Source organism: Rhipicephalus sanguineus, chromosome 3, assembly GCF_013339695.2.
Source record: "Rhipicephalus sanguineus isolate Rsan-2018 chromosome 3, BIME_Rsan_1.4, whole genome shotgun sequence".
NCBI classification, from domain to species: domain Eukaryota; kingdom Metazoa; phylum Arthropoda; class Arachnida; order Ixodida; family Ixodidae; genus Rhipicephalus; species Rhipicephalus sanguineus.
In genome coordinates, this window is record NC_051178.1 from 185,251,332 (window position 1) to 185,278,933 (window position 27,602).

At 48.6% G+C, this 27,602-nt stretch overlaps 1 protein-coding gene across 1 annotated transcript; it reads right to left on the bottom strand.

Annotated features, from left to right (window-relative positions):
• LOC125757901 (disintegrin and metalloproteinase domain-containing protein 10-like) lies at nt 1-27,602 on the bottom strand. The gene is made up of 13 exons (XM_049414241.1): nt 27,390-27,602; nt 18,021-18,037; nt 16,786-16,907; nt 15,214-15,482; nt 13,767-14,198; nt 12,681-12,873; nt 11,519-11,709; nt 10,107-10,287; nt 8,788-8,961; nt 5,104-5,289; nt 2,385-2,596; nt 1,265-1,426; nt 1-138 (listed from the first exon to the last, which is right to left on the bottom strand). The coding sequence occupies exons 1-13, from the start codon at nt 27,600-27,602 to the stop codon at nt 133-135; spliced, it is 2,358 nt and encodes a 785-aa protein (XP_049270198.1). The 3' UTR covers nt 1-132.

Here is a 27,602-nt window from a genome sequence, read left to right on the forward strand (position 1 = left end):
TCACCTTATAGCCGGCTTGCTTAGTTGTACATCAATTTGCTCACTGTAAATTGACAGTACTATAACAGCAGCAGCTCGCTTCTTCTTGGTGCCACAAGACGGACATCGAGGGAAGTGACCGCCTTGTTACCGTCAATTCTGCGTATACAAGTACAAAATATACACCTCTTGCAAGGTCTGCAAAAAAACATAAGAATCGCCAAGCTACGCTAAACGAAAGCAAAGCTGCGCAAAAGTGTAGCGAGAGATAACTGGCTCATGTTAAGTTTCTAGAATGGATAGTATAGTTTTCACCTAGGGTATGATGGAATTTGATCATTTACAAATAAGTAGCGACTGGAGAATTTCTTTCTCACACGCAGCATAATATAACCCGGCATAATAAAATATTAAGGACTAATCCTTAGAAATAGGAGCAGCTGGTGAAAAAAGACATCTGCGCAGTCATTTATGCCAATATTCGAAATAAGGCTATAAGGGGCTATATGGTACATATCGTCGACCACTAACTTTTGCAGGGCACGTGACGCCAGAAAACCCTCGATCAGCACCTGTACTGGCCACTCCTAATAACAATTGCTGAGGTTTTACGTCCCAAAACCGCGATATGATTATGAGGGACGCCGTAGTGGAGGGCTTCAGAAATTTTGACTACCTGGTGTCTTTAACTTGCGCCTACACCTACGGACACTAGCCTCTAGCCAGCGGCGTAGCCAGGGGGTGGCACAACAGGCCCGTGCCCCACTCCCTGTTTTTTTTTGTTTTTTTTTTACCATGGCACACACAGCACGAAATGACACTCGACCACATCTGCCTGCCCAGCCCCCGCTTCAGGTCAAAAAGGTGCCCTCCACCCTCCCCTCCGAAAAAAATGTCTGTCTACGCCCCTGCCTCTAGCATTTCACGTCCATAGAAATGCGGCCGCCGCGGCCCGGATTCGATCCCGCGGCTTTCGGATTAGCAGTCGGGCAACATAAGCACTGGACCACCGCGGCTTGTTGTTGCATGCTCCTTCAGGTGATAATATGGTCTGAGCCGAATCCACAAATCTTCTCATTCCCGAGTTCTTTTTGTCATTGGTCGACTGGCTTTTGTAACGATACGACCAGCACCGTGGTCGGCTGATACATACTCTTACGAACGTATTTAGCGTAAGCCATTCTTGATGTGCGGGCGGCTGTTAACGTCAGTGGGCGTTATTACGTGCACATTCAGTTCCGTTGATTTCACCAAGACGACATTATAGTACAAGCCATCCGCTCACGTTGACGATGGCGTTCACGGGGTGCCGGAGCGTTTCCTTGAGCTTGAGCGGCGCCTTCTTGGTGGGATTGTTGCTGGGCGTGTGCAGCGCGAAGCACCGGATCGCGAACACCGTCATCCACGACGATCCCAAGATGACAAAGGCCGCCTTGAACGGGTGGTTCTGCGAATACACGCACACGAGCCATTGCATTTGAAACGAATGTCATAGCAGTTTTTTTTTTTTTAATCTTAAAGCGGCGATAAATGCGTGCATTTCGACATCTCAATGATATAGCCTCCGAGTTGCCATCCTCAACAACCGGAACAGTTGTCGTGGCTTCGTTGACCCTACACCGCTCACGGCTATTTCCCATCATGTGTAAATGGCGCTCCTGTGATCACAACACACGTATGAGGAAATCATTGGCAGGAGTACTCTTAGAACACTCCGCATGTTGCAGAAAACAAATTAGCAGTACCCCCCCCCCTTTCTTACTCATGTTTGTGTGGAATTGAGAAGCGAAGCACCTTTCCAGGAGCGAGCTAAAATTGTGGGCTCGACAGCTGTTAACGTGAGAACGACCGCGCCTACAAGTATGAGGTCGTGTAAATTGGTGACAAAAATTTATTTTGGAGCAAGAGGGACGCCAGCAAACATACAGGGCGCTTGTAACCTTTGTTAGATGTTCATTTAGAAATTGCCTGTTTGATAGGAAATTCAAATGCGACTGTGCCCAAACGACGGAGTTATGTAGCTAGGCGAACATTACTTTCGCGAGAAATCACATTATTAAATAAACTTGTACTAAATCAATATTATTATATTGCACTTCTCTAGATCCTTTTAGAGCATAGATTTCCAGATTAGAACCCGCTGTTCACAAAGATCATTAGAGTTGGTACAATTTTCTCGCTTTCTTTCTGTCGAACAAACAAGGAAACAAACAAACGAGAAATTAATTAATTAATTAATACTATACATAAAAACAAACAAAAATAAATGCGTTTCATCATTAAAACCTGGTGACAACAGAGTAGTTGGGTTGTCAACAAAATGCGACTATTCTAAAAATGTGTTAGGACTAAAAGAAAGAAAATCGAACAAACATTCCGTGCAGTAGACAAATTACGGCGCTCACCGCAATGAATTCATAGAGAATGGCTAAAGGTTCACTGCCGAACAGGAAGCCGCTCAGGCTCGTTATGAAGCCGCTTGGTATGATTGGGCGGCACTTGTGGAACACATCGCAGTAGCCGCGCAGTCCGTTGCAAGGGGAACCAGGCTGCAGCTTGGCGCCGCAGTAGCTCGCCATCGCCGGGAATGCGCAGGCCAGTTTGCAGATCTGCGAGTCTGAAACAGAAGGCATTACACGTGCTCACCGGCATCGTTTGGAGCGATGCAAAGGCAATCGTATAAGAAAAGGAAAAATATCACAATTTCGCCGCAAGGGCGAAGCAATGGATGCGATAGCAACATATATTGGATTGTTATACGAAGTAAGGCTAGCAGTTAACTCTTTTGGATCTTTTCTCGGTAAAACGCTGGTTCAAGCGAATAAGGCCGCTCCGCGGAGCGAAGCGGTTTTCGTGCTGTCTGTGGTCGTATTGCGAAGCGGTGAAAGCACACAACTGATGGCTGTCGACAGAGCGCGCGCACCAGTTCTCGTGACCGCGCCCTTGTGGTCGAAGTTCGCAGTTGCTGCTCGAGCGACGCCAAAAGGGCTCCCTTTCATGCTCCTTCCCACTAGGAAACACGGGCAGGGTGTTCCCCCCCTCTGCTTGAGGAACCATCGATGGCAGACCTCCCACGCGGGGCGATCTTATCGCATGCGCCCTTCGTGCGACGGAGACGGCCGGCTCGTTTCACTATGCTTCAGCCGCGTTCGTCTCCAGCGCTCGCGCGCCTTTACTAGCGCGTAGAACATATGATTCGAGGGGCGATGTTATCGAGTGGGACTTTATACGCAACATGACGGCGACGGCAAAATCCCGCCGAGGGCGCCCATATAGTTGTTATCGCAATAATAAGGAACGGGCACACAATTTGGCGACATCTGCTACAGAGAGTTAAGAGGGAAGGTGCATGTGTAGAAAACGAAAGGAGAATATATCAGATAGACAGGTCTCAATTAAAAATAAAGAAAAAGAGACAGCACACACTAGTTATACCATTCTTTACATTCCAAGTAATAAGACACCTAGAATGCGATGAAATACATGTAGGTCCCGAAACAGTATGCCATTGCATGAACACCCCACGGTGGTCTAGTGTTTATGGTGCTCGACTGCTAACCGCGAAGGTCGCGAGATCGAATCCCGGCCGCGGCTGCCGCATTTTCGATGGAGGCGATAAAGGCCCGTGTACTTAGATTTAGGGGCACGTTAAAGAACCCTAGGTGGTCGAAATTACCGGAGCCCTCCCCCACGGCGTCCCTGGTCATATCCTGGTTTTGGGACTTTAAACCCCCTCATCTATTATTACTGCCATTGCATGATAACTTTGACGACGTCTGCTCAATCGCAGTTATGTGTTTATCGAGAAAGATGGACTGTTGGGCTTGAACGGCGCGCTGTCACCTTAATTCCCTCCCACTGTCACCCTCCCCCGTGGACGGCCACCCCCGCGTCAGAAACTACCGCACCAAGACGGAGGATGAAGGGGGCAACCGGGCGAGTTGGAAGCAGTCTCATCGACCGGTGGCGCGATTCGCGACGACCATTTACGCCAACAAAGCCCAAACATGGCACGTGCGTTGCATGGAGATAGGTGCCACACGCAGCTGCAAGGGTTGGAATGCAGCTGCGACCTTCCTTGGGACACTCGAATCCAGCGCCGTGACCGCAGACTCCGAGGCGCATTCTCGCGACCCGTCGATGCCTGGCACCGATATTCCCTAACCCCACGGAGGAAGGGCATTGAGCGCAGGGAACGAACGATAAACGTGAGAGAGGCGATAGTTCATCTTGTGATTGGCTGAAAGAATCGGGACTGGACACTTTCGACGGCCGCCGACCGGACGTCCAACGGAGTGACATTCCTGCTTCCCAGATGGACTGTATAATCAGTGGTTTTGTGTGAGAAAGTCTGTAAAACCGGGGAAAATAGGTTGTAAGGTTGGAGTAGGAGACGCATTAAACGTTTGTTAGCAGCACGATGTCGGAACTGTCGTTTCCTCAAGGTGCCAGCAGGTGAAAGAGTTCATCACGACACCCTCGGTGGCAGCCGTCATCCTTTACGCCAACAGTGAGATGACAGAGAAAAGATATGGAAGTTAACTTGGACTGTATTGTACTATACAAAAGCTCAGGAATTAGCAAGCCCCGAGAACATTTACTGCACACCAGTAGGATAAAATTACGAGAATACACGTTGAAATCCAGTACATCACAAAGCGATGGAAAATTAAACAAAAAGAAACGATGCATAGTTTCTCTTGTCTCCTTCAACAATAAACAACTTACCACAACACCAGCAAAAACAGGGTATTCATAGAACAGTGTTTTTTAGGTGTCCTTTTAAATGTATATGCACCGAAGATTAGGTTGCTCTTTAGTGGGTCATCTGTCGAACGTTACCAATATCTTTACAAAATGTTTACTGTTGACCAAATTTCGCCAACGCATATTACTAAAGCACCTACAGTCAGCAGCCTTCTCATTTTCTTGAGATGGCTGTTCAGAAGCATGGCGCTGTCGGCAACGAGCCTTTGAACTAACATTTGTAGAACATACTGACGAAAAGCATACACCAATTGTGCTGGTGCGAGCAACATTGCGCCATCGGCGGATCACAGAATAGTACGCGGAGTCATGACAAATGGCTCTTTATATACGATCGCACCGATTTCTTTTGCATACCTGGTTCCCGGCAAGTCAGCAAGCATTGATCTTCAATGCTGAGCTGGTCCCCGGTCTGGAAGCACTCGAGTAAGCCGTACTTCTGGCATATGGAGCCCGAGCATTCGCCGGCGATGCACACCTGCGTGTTCTCGTTGCAAGCAGTCATGTTGGCCTTGGCAGCTGCTTGGGGACACGTTGCGTTCTCTCCGGTACAACCACGGTGACAAGTCAAGGGTTGTACAAGGTTTGATGATCAAGGTTTGATGCAGTGTTGGCGGCAACGCGTTACAAGTAAGGGCATTGCCGGTAACTCGTTACTTTTTAAAGACACTGAACTTAGTAACGTACTCGTTGCCATTTCGGAACTGCAACGAGTAACGCACTTACATTAGCATTTTTCGGTAACTTGAGATGTCACGTTACTCGTTACTTTTTATTCCAATCACTCCGGGACCTTTACACAAAATTATTTCGTCTCGTAGGAGCCACTTTCCCAGAGCACGACCCGACGTAATTTTGTCTCAGCGGCGGACTGCTGTCGGCCCGCCACGCGTTGACAAAGCGCCCCCGCGCGGTGTTCTTCGTTTCACGGGGCCAATTGCCATGGGGAGAATGAAGTTCGCCAAGCCGAACCTTGGCTCGAGTGAGCCAGCGGGCAGTGCGCAGAATATGGGCTCGTATTGCTTAGTGGATTCGTCGCAGCCGATTCCGCGCCACTGTTCACTTGGTCCGATAGTTTGCTGCTTCGCGGTAAGAGAACCATTAGTTTCAAGGACCCGTGGCGATTCCGCCGTTCCGCCGTGTCATCTGGAGGGGCACGACAGAGGACAAAGAGCCTCCCCGACGGCGTGCGCCGTTTACGGCTTCGGGGGAGATAGGAGACATGGGTGACGGATTGCGCGGTGCGGAAGACGAAGTTGCTTATGCAATGTTGGCGACCCTCGGACCAATTTGTGGTTTTGCGAGCAATTTTGCCGCGCCAGACCAGCTGTACAGCGGTCGTCTCGTCGCGTGTAGGCATGCCACATACAGTAGCCCGAACCCTCCCAGTGCCGGCGGTATCATTATCTGAAGGGGGCCTGGATGCCGACAAAGCGGTCTTTTCGGCGGCGCGGGTCTGACGTCAAAAGGACAACAGTGAGGAGAGGTCCCGCTTTGACACTGCGTGGGGCGAAGGGCGAGATAACTTGTTCAGTGCTGGCAACGTCTCAACCAATTGATGTAATCCCGAGTGATGTCGCCGCGCCAGGCCAGCTACACTGAAATGGACGCAAGTTGTAAACAAGATAGCCCTGGGGAACTGTTGTAAGTGTCACACATTGTTACTTGTACGATGTGTCGTGGAAGGCGGGCTCGAAAGGGGCCGTGTACACTGAAGGTGTCCCGCCTCTTCTTCTGTCATACGATCTGATACACTCATTGGTAGAAATTGAGTGAGGAGATTAAACAATGGTTCCACCCCACATCGCGAGTGTTCATAAACTAGTGTGTAGGTGAATGAAGGGGGAGCGCGAGCCGGGCATCGGCCTCCGCTGGACAGTCATGTATGTTGATCCGATCTGACTTTGCCTTTTTGCTTTTAATAAACAGTTTTTGATTTGGAAGTTGGCCTCCCTGGTTGCAAGGCGTGTCCGGACGATAAGGAAGAGGCATCCCTAGTAGCGGGAAACGCCTGGCCTCCTACCAGCCTGGACATATCTTAACTGGGAACAAATTGCCGAAATGGTTCTGCTACCTTCGGCTACGTAGCTATCGAGGTTCAAGTTGTCATATATTGTGGGTGAAGCGAAGCGAAATGCTGCCCTCGGAACCGTCAAAAGCGAGCTTTGAGGTTTGCTCGGCTTGCGGACATCAAGACTCGGGACTTTCCTTCCTCCATGACTCGGGGTACAGTATACAGTAAAAGAAAAGACGTATACCTAATGAGGTGATGCAATTTTGTTATGGGCTGCAAATCACATATTCGGCTTCCTTATATGTTGCGTTCTTGTATGACAAATGGGATTCTTATTCTTGATTTTGAATCAGTACTTCTCGAAAAATCATGCGCATCCTTGAAATCACTGTGCCATCCGGCAAAGAAGTGGAGCGTCAGTGTTTCCGAGTTCTTGTCTCCCTAATACTGCGCCCGGGAAACTCTTGGGCTTAGAAAGCACTGGAGCGTGAGCGCGATAGCTCGGCTACTACACAATGAATTTTCCAATGATGAAAATCCGCCGAAGGCCAGCCAGATATCCTTGGGTCCCGTACAGCCATGCTCGTCTTTCCACAAAATCTTCACACATTAGCCACGTGTTCCAAGCATAGCACATGACACAGAGAAAAACGTATGGACAGGAGTACGCGTGCTTTGTCATCAGTTTAAATTTACTCTACAATAAACCTTTAGTCCAGAAGCAGAACCAGATAAGTACGTATCGACCTTTCAAGGCGCCTCCTGTGTTTGCGGCTTCGCTGCTGAAAAGCGCCTCGTGCAGTTTTAGACCACCAGGGTGTTTCCATGACGTGAACCCAAAATCTGGTGTTCAAACGAGCATTGCCTGCTCATCGAAATCAAATCCAAACCCGCAACCTCTTGTTCAGACACTGAACGCCAAAGCCACGGGGGCAATACAAAGCTGCAGTAGTAAACAAGATGATGTCCTGGAGGCGTAGAATTATGTCTTCAGGGGTACTACGGAAAATCGACAAGAAAACACAGAACAGGAAAGCATCGAGAGAGCCAGTTTTCTACCGTAGCTCCGTTTGTTGTTGCAAAGTGGTATGTTGTAAAGTGGTATTTTTGAAGTGATGTCCCTTCAGCTCCACGTATCGCGCTACTCGCTGACGCCTTTTAGCCAGACCAGCTAGGCGAAGATGATCCCCAAAGCAAGTTATGAAGGCTATCGCGGTAGTGGCGAAGCAGCAGCTACACATATAATAGTACTACAGCACAAAATATCAAGCGGTACATCAAAGGATATTTGCAGTATGACTTTTCTCTGCACTCAGTTTCATCGCTGCACACTTTGCCCTTGGCGACCACTTGGCAATTGTCGGAACAGCATGCTCCAGCAGTAGGACTGTAAACAAATTTAAGAAGACTGACATTGTTTGGTTGGTTTCGTTATCTCTTGCGTTAACATTAAACGGCGTACCCTCAGCGCAATGCCATACCTTTCTAAACAGATGCCTTAAATCTTTGCGCAGTGTCTTTTGTAAAAAAATGGCAGATTCAATGCGCACTTTCGGAATAAATGTACACGAAGCTCATTCCACGCTTCGTCTTTCACCGAATTGTTCGATGCGCTCGATACAGCACGTCTTCCTGAACGTCTGTTACCTGCATTCTGTAACGTTACGACGCACACGACGTCGACGATCACTTATGACTGAACTCGTCTCAAACGCGATCCTTAGTCATGCTGTAAAGGAAAGTGAAATAGAAACCGAAAGTGAACAAAAAGACCGGATGTGGTAACCGAAAACGAATTCGGAGATATCTCGCGCGGATGCCAGAAAACTGCTGTGCGTTTGTACTGGCGCTGTTTCCGTGACGGAGATGACTTCAGCAAAACAGAGGCAACAATTTACCCACGTCATTTCCGTGACGGAAAAGTATTCGGAGAATCATTGGTGGAGTCCGACATAAAACCCTTTCTTGTAAAAAAAGAAAGAAGGCTATAAATTTTGTATACAACTGTTCACGTGTTGAAAGCATACGACTGCAGGGCACTCGCCTGCACGCTGCTGATTTCTTGAGGAGGCAAGCCAGCGTGCTGTCCTTGCTGTGTCGCGGATGGCAGCACTTGTCGGAGCACTCGCTCTCGTCCCTGCCGCAGTCGCATTCCTCTTTGCCTTCTACGATCTGGTTCCCACAAATGGGTCCCTTGTGTTCTGCGTGTGACAACACATGAGACGAGCCCTTGTTCATTGACTTGAATCGTTTACTCTCGTCGCGCTCCAGTTCAGCGACAAACGCGCGTAATCTCGACTCCCGTGGCCAACTGTTAGCGCATGCCGAGCTGGGCTATGGTTTCCATGACGGGCCAACTGACAGCGAAGTCACGCACGGGAAGTGAACAATGACGGAGGGCATGTGATTTAAGAATAGACTAAATGATATCGTCGTTCTTCGTTCCGACTGTTGCCGTAGTAGGATGGCTGTCCACGAGAGGCGCTGTTAAACCTGGTCTGTAGTCATCGTTCATCGCCTGCAGCCTCACCAAATAGAAGGGACAAGACCAATATGAAAAATGGTGCTGTCTCATGAGATGATGTTCGATGTCTCATCCTCAAGAGAGAATTGTATCTTCATGCCTGGAGGAAGTAATTCGTTACGAATGCAGTCTACACAAGTTACCACTGCGTTTCAGCCGCTGTGTAGTTCTGCTCTTGAGCACGAGCTTGCCGGGCCGAAACCCGACCGCATCGTGCCAAATTTGATGGGCTGAACTGCCCTAACGCTTGCTTTGTATGCATACATGTTAATGTTATTTATATGCACGTTTAGATATATACGTGATATTTAGGCGTAGCTCTTCGAAACTGCATAACACTGCGAATAACAACCACATAACACATTCGAGCACGTTACTAATGGAATCTAGTAAGATAAAATGCATAGTTAATTATTTAGGCTACCCAATGCCAGCACTGCAATGTAATTATATACCAATACATCAGTACAATTAATGGTCCGCAATGCTGTTCTTCCTCGAATTTCAGTCGCTCCTAATTGTCTCCGAACTTGAGTCAATTTCTCAACCTTCATGTTGATACCGTTGACAACCGGTGATAAGTATAGCGGATTTATGCCCCATTTTCAGTACCCGTATGCATCAGCCTTGGTGCAGCCACATTGGTAAACACTACAGCCCCGTTTTCTTTTTTTTTTATTCAGATATTCACGTTCCTAATAGCCTAAACGTCGGACGTAAGGGTCTGCATCAAGTGCAACCGTGTAAGCGTAGTTCAATCATGCGCTTATGCTCGATTCGTCGGTCCACGTGTCGGCGTTTCGTGGAAGGCAAGCCACTTACTCTGAAGGCAGTTTTCGCGGTTAGATTTGCCCTCGATGACAGGCAGCAGGATAGCGGTGATGTTTCGGATGCTGCAGGGCGAAAATCGATCGTTGTTTGGCGCATTTCCCCTGGTCGCCGACTCGTACATCAGGTATTTGCCTTCGATGCCCCGCGGAACACACACCCTACCGCCGTCGTGCTGTTGAAAAGTTTAAGAAAATAAATTGCGCATGACTGCTTCGTATTTGGGATCCATGGGCAGCTGGGAAATACGAATGACGGCTAACTCCGCGAGAAAGTATGTGGGCAGAAACTTCGGCGCGAACAGCAAGGCGAACCTAACGTTTACAAGCACGAAAGCGAGCACTGAAGCAAACATGGAAAAGAAACACATAAAAAGGAATCTTACTACTACTAAGGAAAGGAAACTTGCTACTTTCCTAGAATTTTCTTAAAAGTACTTAAATCCCATTACAAGTTATAGCTATCCGAAAGTAATGATATTACATTATTATTACTTTTGAAAAGTAATGAAGTTGATTTGAAATTACTTTGAGAAAAGTTCATTATTTATGCACGAACTCACATAAACTTTATTTGCACCACCATTTACATTGAAATACCAGAGGTATTTCTTGCATCGCAGATGCATCTGCCTCGTTCTCACGGATGGGATTTGCGCTCAGGTTAACTAAACTCACGGACAACCTTTGTTGGCAATGAAGTTAATGCTACGCGGCCGGAGCTTCTGCACATGTACTCCTACACGAATTAGTACGGTTTGGCGCACGTTTCGTACGTACCGCTGTGAAGAGTGATGGCTGCTCGCAATCAGCGTTGCATTTCGACGCAGGTTTGGGGTGCGGGTAAAAGGCGCTACTTTTTCACGCGTGCAAAAGCGCCGAGTGCCAACGTATAAAGCAAAACAAATACAAATATCTCACTAGTGTGAGCTGCTTCCTGTGTCAAAGAGCTACGCGAGAAAATAAAACGAGTATTTTTTTTTATATTTTACGCAGAAAATAACGGACACAAAGGTGGGACTACATTCATCAGTGGTAGGCTACGCGCGATTTGGCTCTGTAGCCTTCACTTCATTGCCAAGAAAAAGTTGTCCGCGTGTATAGTCTTCATTATTTTTCCTTCCTTATTCATTATTATTGTGCATATCGACACCATGATCACACTTCATGTAACGGACATTTCCCTCGTGAAGTAAAATAGATGCTCTAGTTCTACCGGCTGGAATACTAATGAGGTGTCCACCTTTGATGAGCTCGACCTGTACACTATTAAATGAGAGCTTAGGCATAGCAGGTATTAACATATAGCGGATATCAAAAACTGGGGATGTTCAATTCATTCGTGTCTGCCAACTAAAGTGGTTTTATCTCGAGGACGTGCATAGTTTCAACTGAGGAATGACTCACGGGTGAACCGAAGCTGTGTCCGATCTCGTGGGCGAGAGTGAGCGATCCCACATGCATGCCCACGTAATGGTTGTAGTTGAACAGCGTAGTGATTCCGGTGTTCAGGCTGAGCTTGTTCTGCATGTACCGATCGCCGCTAGGGTCCACTTCGATAGCCGAGCGGTAGCGCTCGCAAAAACCACCGGTGCCCACTGCGAAGCGCATACGAACAGGCGATCATTTAGAAGCCCCGAAAGAGAATTTATTGAGGCGAAAGCCTAAGGTGCCTCATCAAACGCGAAAATTAACAGTCGGCGGCGTCGGCGTCCCGCGCCGGCGGCGTCAACACGAGTGATGCATAATATCATAATCATGCGATCATCGTGACGTCCCAGACAGCCAAAATTTGTGACGTCATCGTGGCATCACGATGACGCCGTCATGACGCCACATAATGTGACGCCATCTCATGATATCGTCGCTTGGTCAAAAGTGGGCCGATCACGGAGGCAGCGCAAAACCAAGTCAGGTGCTGAGAGCTTGCGATGCCTCCGGTCATGTAGGAAGCGCGAAATAGCGTTAGATGCAGAAAGGTTTCGGAGGGGGGGGGGGGGAATCAATACATCGACTGAGAAGAAAAAGAAGATGGCTTCCCCCCTTGATTCGTCTTAGACGAACGCATAAGGGACCCTGTGAGTTTATTTATTTATTCATTTCCTTTTATCGTCCAAAGCAATACTTCCGATATAGAAGACGTCAATTAAACGAATGCTCTAGATTAAATTTGACCCCATGGTGTCCCTTGATGTACACCCAAATTTAAGCATACGTGCGTTTCTGTGTATCGTTACCATTGGGATGATGGAAATGCGGCTGGCAATCGAATCTGTGATCACGTGTTCAGTCAGTGTGCAGTCGACCGACACGACAGCGAGACTTACTACTGCGACGAGCACTTATCATTCTTCAATATCGCTGGAATCGCCACTTTGACCATTTCAAAACTTTACTTGGGAGCTCCTTGTATCGAATGTCATGGTAACCGTCTGCCGTAATTGTCAAAGGCGTTCCACGGAATCTGTGCTAACTGCGCAAGGCGGTACGCGAATAGGTCAGATCTTATCTCGTGGGAAATTAGCTGAGTAAAATTTGCACCGCTTGGTACGCTGACGTGTTACCTTACCATCTTCGCCGGCAATCCAGGCGAGTCCGAGTGTTCCATCCATGAAGTCTCTGTAGTTGAGTCTGTAGGAGAGGCAGTAGTCGTCCCGTGGCTCAAGCGACACGAGGAAAAGCGCTTGTGGGGCGTCGATATCCTGGGAGCAGAAGGGGTTTTTCTTCCTTCTGGCACCCACGCAGTCATCGGGCTCACTTATCTGTAGGGTACACGCGGTATTAGCAAATGCAGCTTTGTGTCCAGGCGTATCTAGAGCAATACGACTGCTCCGGTACGTATGTCGAATGAGTCTCTATAGGATGTCGGAAGAGCCTCTATGTTTTAAGGCGAAAGCCTTCGATGCCTCACCAAACACAAAAAGTGACCGTTGGCGTCAACACGAGTCAGGCGAAAATCGTCATGTGATGCCGTCACAATATGACGTCATCATGACGCCACAGATGGCCAAAATATGTCACGTGGCGTCCCATGGTGACGTTACCACACGACATCGTCGCTTGGTCATGGCTGGGCCGATCCCGGAGGCACGTGAGGTGCAGAAATGTTGCAAGCCCTCCGATCTCGGAGGCAGTGCAAAATCACGCTAGGTGCAGAGAGCATTCGGGGGCGGGGAGATCAGTGCAGTCGAATGATAACGAAAAAAAAAAAATACGATAGCTTTCGCCTTCGAATCATCTTAGGCAAATGCAAAAGGGACCCTGCGAGCTTTTGTGTCGGTGGAGGTCTTTCAGATAGAGATACCCGTTAACCAGGCGAGAACATGGTCTCTCGGTGCAAAGAAGCGTGTTGTTAGTGCAATCGGGGAACTCAGTGATTACATCATGCTGAATTTTATCGTCTTTTGTTCTACGCCGGCCTACGCTAGCGAGCGTTGATTGTTTCTCAGACACAGACACTGGTTCAACGCCAATTCATGCAACCATTGCTGAAGTTGTCCCACTTGGCGACCTTGCGCGGTGCATACCGCGCATCTTACAGACTTATTTCCCGTAACTTATCCTGTATCAAGTGAACAACACGCGAATAGCACATGAGGTCATGAGCTCGCCACTACACAAGCGGTTCGACGAGACCTCACGCGAAAGCACTTACGACGATGTGCTGAACGAGGAAGTGCATGTCTTCAACGCCGCCGAAGTTCGTGCTCCCGTAGATCTCGTTCACTTTCTTCACCATGAAGGCGACGGCGGCGACCAGTTGCTGGCGCGTAAACGAGAGCGTCTCGCCTTCCATATACAGCCGCTCGAACAGCGTGTGGTCCACGGTGACTTCGAGGTTGCACACGCGACGCGACGCCGATGCGCCTCGACGGCGGCGCCTGTTTGCCGTCGTGTCGCCTTCTTCGTCGTCGTCGTCGTCTCCATACTCGTGTCCTACGTCGTGGCCGTCCCTGCCTTCGATCTCGTCACGCTTCACATAGCCGGCTGCGCCTACTTGGACCACGTCCTCCATCTTGTCGTCGTTGCTTGCTTTTGCTGCAGCCTGCAGTTTCCGTCCGACGCGACCGTGCTTGTGAGCGCGTCTCTGCGAACGTTTGTGTAAACCATCGTCATCATAATTCAAGTAGAACTTGTTCATGACCTTGGTTTAGACATGTACTTGGAACTATAGGGTAGACACATTCACAGAATGGGTTACGTAGGACAAGTGCAGACTCAGAATCTCTATTCATCAATACCTACACACAAGCAGTACCTACACACAAGTGTGAATGCTGCTTTCGTGTCCTGTTTTCGTGCATGTAGTACTTTTCGTGCAGTGTCTTCCTGCACATATATATAGTCGCCCTTGCTAGTGTACACACAATGCGAGTCTGCGCTTGTCTCAAGCATGCCTTCGCTCGTGAATGTGCAGTGCATATATTTGCTATACCTATATCACTTTGCGACACGCCTTATAATCGACTGTCTATAAACTCGTGAAATTTACATAATTCCATGCCAATGCTCTGGAGACCAGATATAGAGCAAGTGGAAATTATAGAATAAATCGTGGTGTATTTTATAGCAATTAGGTGTAATTACAACGCAAATAATTACCTAATTAATGTACACCCACTCATGCTATATTTCTTCATGAAATGAATTCAACGAGCCACTCAAATTGCTTGCGATATTTATCTGCTGGCAGCGAGCAATCCTAAAAAGGTAAAAGAAAAATATTTTGAAATTTCTGTCGAAATGCTCCACGTCCAACGTCTGGTTGAACAAAGTATTGCCTTCACCGAAGCGATCGTGTGTCGCCTAATCTTTCAACTAAAACTGGTACGAAGGGAGTTTAAGCAAGAATGCTCAATTTACCATCAACTCAATGTCTGTTGTCTCTTCCCAGCCAGTAGTAACATAAATGGCAAAACTAAGTCACGTCTCTAGACGAGGACGCCTTGTCGCAAAGGGATACGGTTCCTAGCATCACCGTTCTCATCATCATCATCATTATCATCATTAAGAACAACAACAACGATATCCATCTTTACTACCAGTTAGCTCTGTCCAGGCAGGCACGCAGCTATGGCGAAAAATGACCGATGCCCTCTCACCTTCTCGCGCGGCGCACGCCGAAACCGGCGCAGCACGTCTTTCATCCACTTCTCGGTGTCGCCATGAAGACCACACCAGGGACCTCCACCCCCGTGAGACGCGGGAACCTCGACGTCGTGGGCAGAGTAGAGCACAGAGTGGAACGGCTGACTGTTCGTAAAGAACTTCTCGGACCGCTCTACGTAAAGGCTGTCACCTGAACCGGTGTCAATACTGCCTTCAAAGATTCCGCCGTGCAGGGAGCCGAACACACGGCTACCAGGTTCACCTGTAGAAAGAACAGGAGAAGAGAAAGAAGCCGCAGCACATGAGTTTTCGCTTCGAGCCTTCTTAGGCGACATCTTATGCGACAGCTTCGACGCAGCACAGCACTTGCTGCCTTGCACCTATTATACGGCCCGCCTTCCAGAGTCCCGCTACTAGTCTTTCTCTTGTTGTTTGACGCTGAGCTTGCATCTATACCGGAAGTGTGAGCGGGATTACCTAATAGTACGCGTGAAGGTGGCGCAAACGCCAACGGCACACGGTACCGCAATTATCATGTGGTGTTCTTAGTTACGGCGGTGTCAACGTAAACCCATGCAGTGATGCACAGATGCACTGTGTGGTTTGGCGATCATCATGCACTCTACTAATATCGAAGAAATTACGGCATCACAAGCACCAAACAGCCATGTGCGACCGCTCCAATGTTACTTGCTACGTAATTGAAGTTATTGCCATGAATTGTAACTCGCACACTTCAACCGCCGCTTGACTATCTTTCCAAAACAGGGTGTTTTAAATCTGACAGGGCCGATTAACGTCATGTTTGACGTACGTCACTCACAAAAAGGCACAAGGTCCCTTATGCAATAGCCTAAGACAACTGGAAGGCGAAAGCCATCTTCTTTTCCTTCTCCATAGATTGTATTGATCCCGCCCTAAAGCTTTCCGCGCCCAACGTGGCTTTGCACTGCCTCCGTGATCGGAGGACGTGGAAGCTTTCTGCAGCGCACGTGGTTTTTCAGTGCCTCCGTTATCACCCCACCTTTGACGAAGCGACGATGCCGTGCGATGACGCCATGATGTATGTGACGTCATCATGATGTCAGGACGACGTCACGATGATGTTATGCTGACGTTACCAATTTTGGCAACCTGTAACGTCGTCGCATAATCATGATTTTTTGCATCACTCTTGTTGACGCCGCCGATGCTAACGCATACGGTCACTCCTCGCATTTTATGAGGCATCTATATGAGGCTTTCGCCTGAGTAATCGCCGCCTCGTGATGATATCCTTTGAGATCCGCCCGGCATGCTTTCCAGATCGCGTTGCGAAAGAGGGCACTTACCTTCCATCGCAAAAATTGCCGCAAAACGTTATTGAAGAGCATTGTTCAGACATTTCAGAGTTCAGGGTTCTGAACTTTCCTCGCGTTGAATTAGAGGAAAAGCTCCAACTCAAGGTCCCCAAGTTACAATAATTGTCAACGGTTCAAAAGAGAACAAAGAAAAAGAGAAAAAAAAAGCACATTGTTTCCCCCACATAATGCAAGAATAACTGGAGCTTCCGTGCCTATACTCACCGACAACGGATCCGCTGTAAATGTTGCTGGTATCGACTTGGACAACTCCTTCGGTGGACGACTCTATGACCAAGTCCTCGTGAAAGACGGAACTGTCAGGAGTGAGTCGCAGATTGAGGGCTCTGCGTGTTAGCAACAGGGAACAAGTTAGCTCTAAATGAAACTGTGAGTGCAGATCTGAGTTCAAGGTACAATTGTTTTGAACTGGCTATATACTCAACTCTTTTCTTGCAGATCTATAGCACGTTGATATGAAAGTAAATATCCGTCAAGAAACCACGCTGTCCGTCGCTTCTTTCGCTTAACGAGACATCAGCCACTGTCGCGTTTTTCGTTCGCAAAATGCCGACTGTGCATTGCAACAGCAAGAGGAAAACCTAGCATAAAGAAACAGCGCAAACACACGAGACAATAAAAACGCACTGGACTTGGTGCTGATCAGCACGAGGTCTTTCTTTCTTGTCTCGTGTGTTTGCGCTGTTCTTTGATATGAAGCCTTACCAACAAGCTCAATCGAACCCTTTACAGGAATACCTAGATCTCTTATAATAAATCATTTCAATGGCGTCACGCGAGCAAACTTGCCCGTGAACAAAAACCAGCGAATCTTTTAACCTCTGTCACGAGATACAAGAGGTAGACTTTTGCAGAAGTTTAACTTTGATAACTCCACGTATTGTCTGAGCATATACGGCATTTTATGTTGTGTTTCGTGCATTACTTAACTGCATAGGTATTATACAACAAAGTAATTCATATATTTTCTAATTTCCGTGAGTCTTGGAGTATATTGCACTGGAAATGTGGGAAGCTGCGAGCATTGCATGAATAAATTTACGCCAACATACGTATACGTACAGCTGCATATAATAATATTAACGAGTATTGACACTTAATGCGGAAATAGATGCCAACGCGTGGCTTTCTATGGTTGCGCACAGGTATTCAAAGGATAGCACGGAGAACATCTTAGTTGTGTTTCGTTCTGCCGAGCAAATGGAAAGACAAAAACATACGCAGATAGACAATGGCACTTGACGCAACAGTGGGAACTGCCGGGCCCGATATTAAAAAGGAATGTTTGAGGTTTAGGTCTTGTTTCCTCCAAATCGCAACCCTGCGCAGATTACGGCCATCCTCAAGGCGTATTTCTATGACATAAAACTTCTTCGTCCCTTACGGTGGCCATGCTATGTATAATAAGTCTAACCAACTTTGCCCCAACGAGCACTTACCGCTTGCTGGTTCGGAGCTGCACATTGACATGACGGCTTCTGACAGCTTCAACGGAGCGTTTAGCCCGGGTGTGGGCTTCAGATTCGGGTCGGTAATAGATTGGCTCGTAGCGTTGTATGAATAAATTTAGCCGCTGCCCTGAATACAAGAAGATGAGAGTAGGAGTTACGTGGTTCTCTTTCATTGAGGTCACGCCAGCACTGCAAGTCCCACGCGTCTTCAAGATGAAAAATAGTGTTATGGGGATCTCATGCGGCATGGGAATCGACAGACGCGAAGTTTCTTTGATGTGAATGCTTGTGTGAATGCTAAGCACCAGTGAATATGCGTGTTTTTGGGTTAATATATATGTTGCCACATGTAGGCGTCACGTGTATTTTGTGTAAATGCGGCATTGTATGATGACGTCGCTTGTGTTGAAAAAGCATGAAGCTATATATAAACGAAGTATGCACGATGCAGATGTTATAGTCCGGGCTTCAAGCTCGAGCATGTATACATGCCGCTGACCACTGGCATATGCACTCGGAATAAGCGCGAAACGTGACGTTTGTCGGGTTCACATTTCTAGCAGTAGTCTGAGTCTGAGTATTTATTCCAGGCATCCATACGCAAATACATGGCTGAGGACATTACTAATTACACACTTCAATCGAGACATTTGTAAGTCTCCTCGGAGATCGGATTGATCTGTGCAGGAAACGCCTCGTGCGCCGAATATACCAGTGTCATTACACAACAGCTAATTCTGTCAAGTGCACGCTATTTTCATGGCTTGCCTTCCAGTAAAGGACCTATGACTCAAGTTTCACGCACTCCTCACCAATCTCTGCACCAGTGCAAGAGTCGCTTGCTGCGTTTCTTCAGCGCGATTTCGAATTTCCGGTGCCAAAGGAGTCAAAAGGGCAAAGAACTGTGCACACTTCACCGAATGTAATGTGATGACACTAGAACGATCGTCTAAGTCAAATGTTCAATTGCAGTTCTTCGAGAATACGCTCCCGTAACAAAAAGAAAAGGAAATCAGATCTTTTTTGACGGAACATGCGTTATACAATGGTCTCAAGATAGGCCGGCGAGGTCTCCATCGTATATGATTATGTAATATGCGCAAAATCGGCCCAGTGTTTATCATACTTCGGCAGGGATAAGCACAACTTACTCACCGGAAGAGGGATGATTGACGCGTCGAAAGTCACAAGAAAAGCTTCGCATTGAAGCGACTCCTAGTCAAACAATATTCAAGAGAACTAACATACACTATTGCCAAGGAAAGTGTATGGGGTGTTATTTGTAGAAATTAGGATATAAATCTTTATATAAACATTTATATCCTAATTACTACAAATAACACCCCCTATACTTTCCTTGGCATTAGTGTATGTCAGTTCTCATTAATACTGTGTTCAACAAAGAAAAACGAGCCTTCAAAAGTCATCTTCTTTCCTAGTCACAGAGTATTGCTTCCGTTCACGTGTCGGTGCACGTCTCAAACGAGAAATAACTCCGCCTAAACATTAGACCTCTCAAAAAGCGCTGCTGACACTCGAAAGAAGCGCCTGCGAGGCTTACTGCGCGTCTCCCTGGAATGCTTAATTTTTAAGCATGGAATGATCTGAACTCCCATTGTCAGCGGCCTTCAACTGACCTTGAGCTAAAAGTCAGAGCCTTTATCCGGGAACTCGAACAAAGACATCCGGGCACTTAGAAAAGACATCCGGGCACAGAAACGACGTCATATTGGCACTCAAGCGGGACATCCAGCACTCGAGCGAGCTCATCCGAGAACTCAAACGTTATCCGGGCATCGTTGCGAGAACGAAACTAGACATCCGGGCATCTAGCTGAAACTTTAAAAACGCGGTCTTTGGCTGCCTACCCTTCGTGCAGTACCGTCTCACAACGCCAGTTACGTACGGCCCAAACTAATTACAAAAAGTGTTGCTTGCGAGCTCTTTAATGCTTATTTTCACTAGGTGCGACGCGAATGTGGATGAAGGTACATCGTACATCCGCGCGTCTCCAATTTTAGTGCGTTACGGCGCAAACTTTCAATATTTATGTTTCTGTGTCCGATTGCAAAGAGATCACCTGAGGCATACGGGCGCAACAATACGTGATCCTGCAAAGCTGACCACGCCCGTTATTGCACGACACACTATCACTTGCGCGTACATCTAGAATGGTGCAAACTCCATATCAGCCTCGAAATGAAACCTACCGACGAAAAGAATACTTACCATCGTCGTTAGCGAAAACGCAAGTCAGCAAAAATACGACTAGCGGAATCCGCATGTTTAGACTTCTTCTTCTTATCCTTCGCAGATGGCTCTTATATCCAATACAGGGGATTGGACAAATAGTGAGTGGACTTTTTCATCAGGTTTTATAGTGCAACACTAGACTGCTAAATGGACGGTTGGATGGAAAAGCCTTATCGAGGTTATTTTAATTGCAAATTATCAGTTTTACCAGTGAGGATACTTTAGGCCCAATGTACCATCTGTAAATGGACATGAGTGGACTGGAAGTAGATGGCATTCAACTTTAGCCAGAAACAAATAAAATATTTCCGAAAAAAATGGCGAAGCTTGTACTAAGCCGCGCAATTGCTTGAAGCAGCGACACTGGACGATTCTGAAGACTAATCTGGTTGCTTCTAGGTTGTTTCTAGACCTTAGCTAGGTCATGCAGGCTCTAGGTTGCTTCTAGGTTGTTTCTAGGCTTTAGCTAGGTGATGCTAGGTTATTTCTACGTTGATTCTCAGCGCAGAGAGGTTCGAGTTAAAGCAGAGACAGTCTCAGACACGACGCGGTTGTCCAAACTCCGGAGAGAGAAACTCGCGCTGAAACCAAGCGTTCGCACCTCTCACAGATCTACGGGCACGTCGTCGTTAGCGTAGACCTTCCATCGCTTCGGGGACTTCTCGCAGCCGCCGTTGCCTTTCTTGTTACCTAGTATTCGCTCGTTGTACGTACTTGAGGTCTACGGCTCGCCGCCGTCGCTTCGCAGCCGTTTTTTGGGATAACTGTTGCCTTCTTCATTTTTAGTGGGCCAATGGTGAGTAGTGGGATTAGTAGTGGAATTTCTGTGGCACAGACCCGTTTATGATGATTATAGCTTTTTGGATCGACTCACAAGGAACGATTTGCTAAACAGAATAATGAAAAATAAATCAGATGTCACATATTTAACTAAAGGAATTTCTTAAAGATATTACATATTCCTCTATGGGGCAGGAAGCATCGCTCCTACTGCGACTAACGAGGGGGCTCCAAATGAAATTGATATCGGAAATTAAACACTACACTCAATAGTATTGTCGAAAGTCTTAAAATGACACATTTGTTAGCGAACCGTCCACAGAATACGAAGAAATTATATATATATATATATATATATATATATATATATATATATATATATATATATATATATATATATATATATATATTGTGGGCGTTCATTAGGCACATCTACCCTCTTCATGCATGTTCATCATCATGAGTGTTCGTCATCTTCGTCGGTGGTGGGAACGCTGCTTGATTGTGAGATCTGTGCCTCGGGTGTGATCGCTTCACCGTGCCTTCAGGGCGTAATAAAGGTCGCGTTAACCGTTGCGTCACAAGTGGTGGAGGCTGCTAAGTGATCTTCCTTCCTCTCCCAACCTGCTCTACCTCCTGGAGCTCCGCTCAGGTCGCCGTCTGTACCAGGTGTCCGGTACCATGCCTCAGGACGAGCCAACCGGCGCAGCTGCATCTACCGCCACTGCCCCGACTACCGCGGCCTATCCACCATGGATTATCAGTGGGCACCAGCGTGATCCCCCCATGTTCGCCGGACTTCGAGGTGAAGATGTGGAGGATTGGTTGGACCACTACGACCGAGTGAGTTCAACAAACAACTGGGATGATCCGGCCAAGCTTCGCCGTGTATCTTTCTACCTCACAGACGTCGCGAAAACGTGGTATTTCAATCACGAAATTGATTTCACGGACTGGATCCATTTCAAGCAACAGCTTCGCCAAATTTTCGGCACTCCCGCAGTTCGTTCTGCCCTCGCAAAGAAGACCGTGGACGCTCGCAAGCAACGACTTGGCGAATCCTACACCTCATACATTGAGGATGTGCTTGCTCTTTGCCGCCGTTTCAACACCTCCATGACCGAATCGGAGAGGGTTCGCCATCTGCTGAAAGGCATCGGCACAATCGCCTTCAATGCGTTGGCCATTCAGAACCCGACAACAGTCGCCGACGTTGTTGCCACGTGCCAACGCCTAGACGAACTCGAGTCCCAGCGGTTGCCGCCGGACATCCCTGACAACACCGCCACCGCCGATCCCTCGTTGCGTGCTATGATCCGCGCGATCATACGGGAGGAACTACAATCTCTTGGCCTATCAGCGACCCCGAGTCCACCTCACGCCTCCAGCACTCTTTTGCGCGACGTGATCAAGGAGGAGTTGGCGTCCATGGCCGCTCCAGCGTATGTGGACTCTATGACCCCTCGACTCCAACCAACGTATGCACAAGTCGTCGCTGGTTCACCAGGTGTCGTGCAAACGATGTCTGCACACTCGACGCCTGCCCACCTGGCTTCGATGACACCGAGTGCGCCTAGCCAGCCCTTTCAACCACCATGGCGATCGCCTCGTCCGGTCTGCTATTACTGCGGGTATCGTGGCCACATTGCACGCTTTTGTCGTAAGCGTCAGCAGGACAAGCGCCGTGGATTCGACGCCTACGAACGGGATGATGGTGCCGCCGGGGCCACTTTTCAACGCCGTCCTTACGCTCCGCCGCCACGTCGCTCTCCATCGCCAACTGCAACATCCGAGACTGCACCAACTTACCGCCCCGCTAGACGCCGCTCACCGTCGCCCCTTCGCCGCTCTACGTCACCACTGCGACCTGTCTCGCAGTTCACCGACCATCGCCCGGAAAACTAACCTATGCAGCTTTTGGAGGAAAAGCTGCATTGAACGACAAGACAGAAATTCCTCCAGTGCGTCCATATAATATGGTATCTGTTTTAGTAGAGGGTGTATACGTGGACGCTTTGATAGACACTGGTGCTTGTTTATCGGCTATTGATCGTTCTTTGTGTTCCCGTCTCCGGAAAGTCACCACCCCTTATGATGGACCTACATTGTTCGCTGCTCAAGGGGACGTCATTCAACCTTCCGCCATGTGCACCGCTCGTGTTTTCATTGATGGACTCCTCCATTACGTACAGTTCGCCGTGCTGAGTTCGTGTGCCCACCAGATGATATTGGGGTGGGATGTTCTGTCTACGGCAAACGCTTCCATCTGCTGTCGAGAACGTGTTCTTCACATGACGGAAACTGACTATGCCCTTTCTGCGGATGACAAGCCACTTCGCTTGCTCGCTGTGCAGGATACCGAGCTACCACCTGGTCATCAACGAATAGTTACCATCGCCTCTGACGTGATCGACTATGGTGACGTGCTTGTCCTACCGTCTGCACGCTGTCTCGCAAGAGGGATAGCCTTTGCGTCAGGGCTAGTGCGGTTCCACGATGGCTGCGGACTTCTCTACGCTACAAACCAGACGTCCGAGAAGATTCTCATCCCTAAAGGCACCACAATGGCTTGCGTCACGGAATCCCAGCCTCTCTCTCTTGTTCCGCTCGTGCCGGCGTCCTCTGACCCTACTTCTGTTGCACGTTCCCCATGCATTTCTGCTCTCGCTGCGACTATCAGTCCCGACCTGACCTCATCGCAGTCAGATGAGTTGCTTGCCTTACTACAGAAGCATGCAACATCGTTTGATGCCCATTCCTCCTCTTTGGGACAAACGTCCATTATCACGCATCGGATCGAGACGGATGGCACTTCTATCGTACGCCGTCGACCGTATCGCGTCTCTTCATCCGAGAGGAAGGTCATTGAAGAAAATGTCGCCGATATGTTGCAACGGAACATCATACGTCCCTCAGCGAGTCCTTGGTCATCTCCCGTTGTTTTAGTACGGAAAAAAGATGGCTCCGTGCGATTTTGCGTAGACTACCGGGCACTTAATAAGATCACCCGCAAGGATGTCTACCCCATGCCGCGCATAGACGATGCCTTGGATTCACTACAGGGTGCCGAGTACTTCTCAAGTCTAGACCTGCGTTCGGGCTATTGGCAGATACCCATGCACGAGGACGACAAAGAAAAGACAGCATTTTCAACACCAGATGGGCTCTACGAATTCAACGTCATGCCATTCGGCCTTTGCAATGCTCCAGCAACATTCGAGCGAATGATTGACACCGTTTTGCGAGGCCTGAAATGGAAAACTTGCTTGTGCTATTTGGACGATATAGTTATTTTCTCATCGACATTCCATCAGCATTTGCAACGTCTGGACGAAGTTCTCACGTGTCTTGCCAACGCAGGCCTTCAGCTGAACACCAAGAAGTGCCGCTTTGCGAGCAAGACAATTAAAGTGTTAGGTCACATTGTAAGCAAGGACGGCATTCGTCCTGATCCAGACAAGATTTCCGCTGTCCAACACTTCCCGCGTCCTGAAAAAGCCAAAGATTTACGGAGTTTTCTCGGCCTCGCTTCCTATTTTCGTCGATTCATTCGAGACTTCGCCTCAATCGCTTCGCCTTTGCACAAGCTGCTCGGCTCCGGCGTTCCCTTTGTATGGTCTCCTGAATGTGAATCGGCGTTTGTTCATCTGAAGTGTGCCCTCACGTCCGAACCAGTCCTTTGCCATTTCGATGAAACCGCACCTACACTCCTGCACACGGACGCTAGTGGTCATGGCATTGGTGGTATTCTGCTACAGAGAGACAAGTGCTCACGCGAGAGGGTCGTCTCATACGCCAGCCGTGTACTGACACCCGCCGAAAAGAATTACACCATCACCGAGCAGGAGTGCCTAGCCGTCGTTTGGTCTGTACAGAAGTTTCGACCTTACCTTCACGGCCGCCACTTTACTGTGGTTACAGACCATCACGCCTTGTGCTGGCTCTCGACACTCAAGAACTTGTCTGGCCGCCTTGGGCGCTGGATTCTTCGTTTGCAAGAATATGACTTCAGTATTACATACAAGTCGGGGAAAAAACACCAAGACGCCGACGCACTTTCGCGCTGCCCGCTTCCTTCGGAACCATATAACGGCACCACCACTACCGCACGCGACGAGCTCTCGGCCGTCCCTTCTCCACACGTTCATGCTTAGCTACTATGGGCCCGACTTATTCGAACGAGTGTGGTTCATTGTTATCTCACCAACGCGCTGATCCTTACTGTCGCCGCCTTATGGACCGCCTTGACGGGACTTCTCGGCCCCCTAACGCCCGTCTTCGTCGACAGCTGACGCAATTCAAGCTCGACAACTGCGTCCTGTACCGCCATATCTACCATCCTGACGGTCAACGCTGGGTGCCCGTTCTCCCTCGCTCTCTTCGCGCTCAAATCCTCAAGGTATACCACGACGACATGACCGCTGGACACTTGGGATTTCAGAAAACGTACGATCGCATCAGATGTCACTACTACTGGCCGGGCTTGTCCACAAGTGTAGCGAAGTACGTTGCTTCGTGCACGCTTTGTCAGCGTCGAAAGCTCCCCACATCAGCTCAAACTGGACAACTACAACCACTCCCGTGTCCGCTGGAGCCATTTGAGGTAGTTGGCATTGATCTCTACGGTCCGCTTCCTATGACAGTCACCGGTAATCGATGGATCGTTACAGCTGTCGACCATCTGACACGCTACGCCGAAACAGCTTCCGTGGCTTCTGCATCAGCTTCCGAAGTTGCTGATTTTATGCTCCGAGCCCTAATCCTTCGTCACGGTGCTCCTCGTGTCATCCTGAGCGACCGTGGAAAGGTATTCCTTTCACAACTCGTTGACGAAGTGCTCAAGGCATCCGGCACCACCCACAAAACAAGCTCCAGTTACCATCCGCAAACGAACGGGCTGACTGAACGCTTTCATCGCACGCTCTCAGACATGATAGCCATGTATATCCAACCGGACCACAGAAACTGGGACGTAATTTTGCCATTCGTGACTTTCGCGTACAATACCTCCGTACAGCGTACAACCGGTTACTCGCCGTTCTATCTCGTCCATGGTCGTTTCCCCTCTTCTTTCCTCGACGTTTCCTTCTTCTCTGCGCCTGTTAAACCATCTCCATCCACCAGTGACGAATACGTGTCCCGGCTGCTTCATTGCCGCCAGCTGGCCCGCGTCAACACTGAAGCAAGGCAACAGGACCGCAAGCTTGACTATGATGCATCTCATCGTGCCGTGTCCTTCAGCCCTGGCGATGAAGTGCTCCTTCTTACACCCGTTCGCACTCCTGGCTTGTGCGACAAATTTCAGTTACGCTTTATTGGCCCCTACACGGTCTTGGAGCAAACGTCTCCCGTCAACTATCGCGTGGCACCCGTTGTTCTTCCAGCGGACCGCCGCTGCCGGGCCGCAGAGATAGTCTACGTATCGCGCATGAAGCCTTTCACAAGGCGTTCTTCTTCGCTTTAAACTGCGGTCAGGATGACCGCTCTCGCATGAGGGGGAAGTTAGTGTGGGCGTTCATTAGGCACATCTACCCTCTTCATGCATGTTCATCATCATGAGTGTTCGTCATCTTCGTCGGTGGTGGGAACGCTGCTTGATTGTGAGATCTGTGCCTCGGGTGTGATCGCTTCACCGTGCCTTCAGGGCGTAATAAAGGTCGCGTTAACCGTTGCGTCACAATATATATATATATATATATAATATATATATATATATATATATATATATATATATATATATATATATATATATATCACTTGATCCACCACCCCTGCGAAACGGAGGCTTGATAGCGATGTTCCTTTTCTCTTGTTGCAGGGCATCGGTCACGCGATCTACGCGGACGACATCACTGTCTGGTGCGCGGGAGGCAGTGACGGACAAGTCGAAGCGCTCTCCGGGAAGCTGTCGACACTACAGAGCGTTTTCTTACAGACACGGGAGTGACGGGACTCCGGTGCTCCCCCAAGAAATCGGAGCTCCTTCTTTACAGCCCATCTAGGAAGGGACCCAAGCCGCAGAACTGGAAACCCCCCACGGAAATTGACATTAATCTCTACACCAAGTGTGGAGATCCGATCCCCAAAGTCTCCTCCGTTCGAATCTTGGGAATGACACTCGAAGCGACGGGCACAAATTGTTTAACCATTCACAAATTGGCAAAGAAGAGGGATAGCGTCATTGGTCTAATCAAGCGGGTAGCTAACAAAAGGCGAGGCCTGAGCGAAGAGAACCTGATAAGGCTTGTGCACGCTTTCTTGTTATGCCATTTCAAGAGTGCGCTCAAGAGTGCGCTCGGACTACCAAATTACACACGCACTGACCGGCTCCTGCAGTTGGGTATCCACAATACTCTGGAAGAGACTGCAGAAGCGCAAGAAAGGGCGCAGATTGTCAGACTCTCCAGCACCAGGGCGGGCAGACGGCTCCTCATAGAGATGGGCGTCCCGCCCGCCAAGGTTGAAGACACCTACCAGGGCCTTTCGAAGGGGCTGAAAGACGACATCGTCATATCCCCCACCCCGTGCAATATGCAT